Below are 3,602 nucleotides of genomic sequence, written 5' to 3'. Positions count from 1 at the left end.
CGCCTGAGTGCGGCCGACAAAGCGCGGGTAAGGCCGGCAGCCGCCGCGTGCGGGTCTCCAGGGCTGGGGCGGGGATCCCAGCAGTATCTTGGCCCCCGGTGAGGTCAGACCTGGCCCTTAGTGTGGGCCTCAGCTTGTCATTAGATCCCGTTGCAGCACCGGGGCTCTGCCAGGAGGAGCCCTGTTCACAGCCAGAGGAAGCTGCCCATCTTTCCTGGGTGCGTTTCTGCTGCCAACGCCGCATCCTTCCTCCTGCCCGGCGTCAGTGCAGCTCCTCTCGGCCAACGTGAACAGGGCACTTCTGATGTCAGAGCTGAGACGGGCAGAAGCGGGTCATTGTCTTGCTTCTGCGGAGAGTTTCAAGCCTGTCCGTGTAATGATCCTTCCTGCCGTGGCGGCTACAGGTGTCTGACTGCACGGGCACAAGCTGCTCCCTTGACTTCAGCTTGCAGTGTCAGGGCTAAGGTGAGCTTTATAAAGCAGGAAACATATTTATTTACCCCACCGTTTGAGGATTTTCAGCACCTTGAGATGCTGGGACATCAAGAAAAACGATACCTTGATTTCACAAGAACTCGAGTTAAACACTGCCTTTTAAATTAATTCTTATTTATCTTTTTGAGACTTAAATATTTGGGGTTTTTTGCTTCTTGCTTCTCTGTTAGTTTGGACAATAGAGATGCCAGCTTCACGTTGTCACCAATGCATTTCATTTACTTACTGAACTGAAATAACAAAAATCCTGCATAAGAAGCCTGGAAGCACTGCAGGTGGGTAGGGTAGATAGCAGACCTTCCTTTCAATCATATCAAGGCCTTTTTAAAAGAAGGCAAACTTTTGCTAAGCTTAGAGTTCAAAAAGAAATCTTATTTATAAATTCTAGACTGAGCCAAATTTGCCTTGACCTTTTCTCAGTAATGATAATCAACACAGCATGAATTAACGAATTAATCAGCTCCTGTTTTCTGCTGATACTTTAATTAATATTTGGGATTGGGGTGCAATTGAATTTGAAGAGGTTCTATACCAAGTGCTATTAAATACTAAGTAACAAACAAACAGCATGGAGGAATTGAGAGACACTTGCATGATAACTTGGGATCTTATTTACTTTTTTGTGCCTTACTGATTTATCTCAAATGCATTTAAATACAAACAGAATCTGCAACATACCCTGGGCATCTTCTTAACAAGCAAGCTTTCTATGATAGCAGATCCTGATACGGGAGAAAACCCTATTGTTTTAAATTATGGTCGACTACAATCATCACTGCTCTCAGTTGAAAGAGTTTTTGAGGGATTGTACAATGGCAGACTTTAAGGCCATGGTCCTGCAAAAGGCAGCATATGGTGAGCCTGATGCTCACCTGCAGTCTGCCAGGCTTTGTGTGAACGTATGATTCTGTTTATATGCTGTCCCTGCCAGGAAAGAGATCAAAGCCAGAGTCAGTGGAATTTGAGTCAGTCTGCTTCTCAGACAGATTGTTTCAGTCTTCTGCCATTATTTCAGTCTTCTCTCTCTTGATCATGAGGGAAACTAAAATGTTGTCATTTTAGCTTTGGATTTCCCTAGTTCCGTTTTAGTCAGATCTGATACTTCCCTATGCCTCTAAACTTAGGGGTGGTTTTATTTTATCTTCCTGGTTTACAAAACTTATGATGAATTTCAGCATTTTCTTGTAGCATTTAAGCTCAAAGGTTGTACCAGAATGCTAATACAGGGGAACCAGAAAGTTGAAATAGACCAGTCTGCTTTCATTTTTGGAGCTGTGACCTGCAAACATGTGACATTTCTCTTACAGTTCCTGTAACACTGGTGAAATAAAGTAGATTCTTTTTAATAAAAATTAATAATAAATAACTGTTTAAAGAAAATGAATAAATATTTGCCTTGCATCCTTCAATATATCCAGTCATACCTGGACTAGATTGGCCTGGTCAAATGCCGCAAAGAGAACAAACTTGGATAGGCAATTGTCTCTACCCTAACCATCAACTATTTTAGTTGTCTCTCTCACACACATGATGTTAGTGATTAAGGAAATCATAGTTATTTGTGATATTTTAATATAAAATCCTAACACGTCTCCAGTTAACATGTTTGTGCATTATACAAACATTAGAGATGTGTTGTTAGGGTGGCCATCATAGAGGACATTCCGGTTTTCTGCTACTCTGTCCTCTACTGATATGAAACTGGACTCCTTTATGTTCTCTATTTTTCTCTTCAAGAACTTCAAGAGAAAAATAGAGGACATGAAGGCGTCTGGTTTCGTATCAGTAGAGGACAACTGGACTGTCCTCTATGATGGCCACCCTATGTGTTGTACTAAGGTAGTTCAGCACCTCAAGAGGATAGTAATTCCTATTCTGGTCCTAGCTAGACTGCATTAGGCTGAGGTCTTACCAAGACAGTCTGCCCCTGGTATCTTATAATCAAATATAACATGGAGATAATGAGTAAGGATGATAAAGTAAAGGAACAGTCAAAAATATTAAAATAATACTAATGAAATAATATTCAAGCATTACAAAACTGCTGCCAAAATCTTACAGAAAGTTGAATCACTGAACTGGTGGAAATCATTGCCTAAGCACCTGGGTTTGCTGAACTCCTAAATCAGCTTTTGACAACACCAACTCTGTCTGCAGGTGGGGGTTATTTAGCACATCTAGTTCTGTTTACTCAAAGTTGAGATTCCAATTGAGTGTGGAGAAAGCTGAAAAGCCTGTTTTCCTCTTCTGAGCTATGAATACGAGTTGTGAAATGACAAGATCTATTAGTTTAAAAATATTTATAGGACATGGTGACCAGGAAAATGTACTAACTATTGAATAATCCCACCATAAATCAGTTAGTAGTAAAATAACTGATTTATACAGTGGCGGGGGGCCTCCCGCCACTGCTGGCCCGCTGAGCAATCCTTGCAAAGCCAGCAGTTCAAGGCACTTAAGGGAGCCCACCCCTGCCCCAGCCCTGGTAAAATCTGTGGGCAAGGAAGGAGCCCCCCAGGGGGCACTTGCTTGCCTGTACACAAATGCCAGGAGCTTGGGGAATAAGCAGGAGGAACTCATCCTCCTGTTCAATGCAAATAATTATGATGTCATAGGGATAACAGAGACCTGGTGGGACTCCACCCATGACTGGACCACAGGTATAGATGGCTATACCCTGTACAGGAGGGATCGTGTAGAGAAAAGGGGCGGGGTGTAGCTTTCTATGTTAAGGAAAGCTACACGTTCCTGCAAGCCGATATTGGCGACCAGGGTGGACAGCTGGAGACCCTCTGGGTTAAAATCCATTGGGAACACGACACAGGGAACACAATGGTGGGAGTCTACTACCTCCCACCCAAAGTCCTGAGCTTGACAAGGAGTTTGCCCGGGAACTGGCTGAGGCCGCATGCTCCAGGACCATGGTTGTCATGGGTGACTTCAATTACCCGAACATCTTGTGGGAGGATCGCTCAGCAAAATCTGAGCGGTTACAAAGCTTCCTCTCGTGCGTGGATGACCTCTACCTGACTCAAGAAGTCTATGGGCCAACGAGAGGCAAAGCGCTGCTCAACCTGGTACTGGCTACTGGGGATGACCTAGTTGGT

General features: G+C 43.7%; 1 protein-coding gene across 1 annotated transcript in view; it reads left to right on the top strand.

Moving 5' to 3' along the window:
- The window catches only part of LPCAT2 (lysophosphatidylcholine acyltransferase 2), a gene marked incomplete at its 5' end in the record, with an annotated part of 54,871 nt that continues 51,269 nt past the window's right edge, over window positions 1-3,602 (top strand). Inside the window, 1 exon segment of the mRNA XM_006019088.3 lies at window positions 1-27. Within this exon segment, the coding sequence (XP_006019150.1) occupies window positions 1-27 (27 nt within the window).

Source organism: Alligator sinensis, unplaced genomic scaffold, assembly GCF_000455745.1.
Source record: "Alligator sinensis unplaced genomic scaffold, ASM45574v1 scaffold97_1, whole genome shotgun sequence".
NCBI classification, from domain to species: domain Eukaryota; kingdom Metazoa; phylum Chordata; order Crocodylia; family Alligatoridae; genus Alligator; species Alligator sinensis.
Note: the sequence above shows the minus strand (reverse complement) of the source record. Positions and strands in the feature narration are given on the sequence as shown.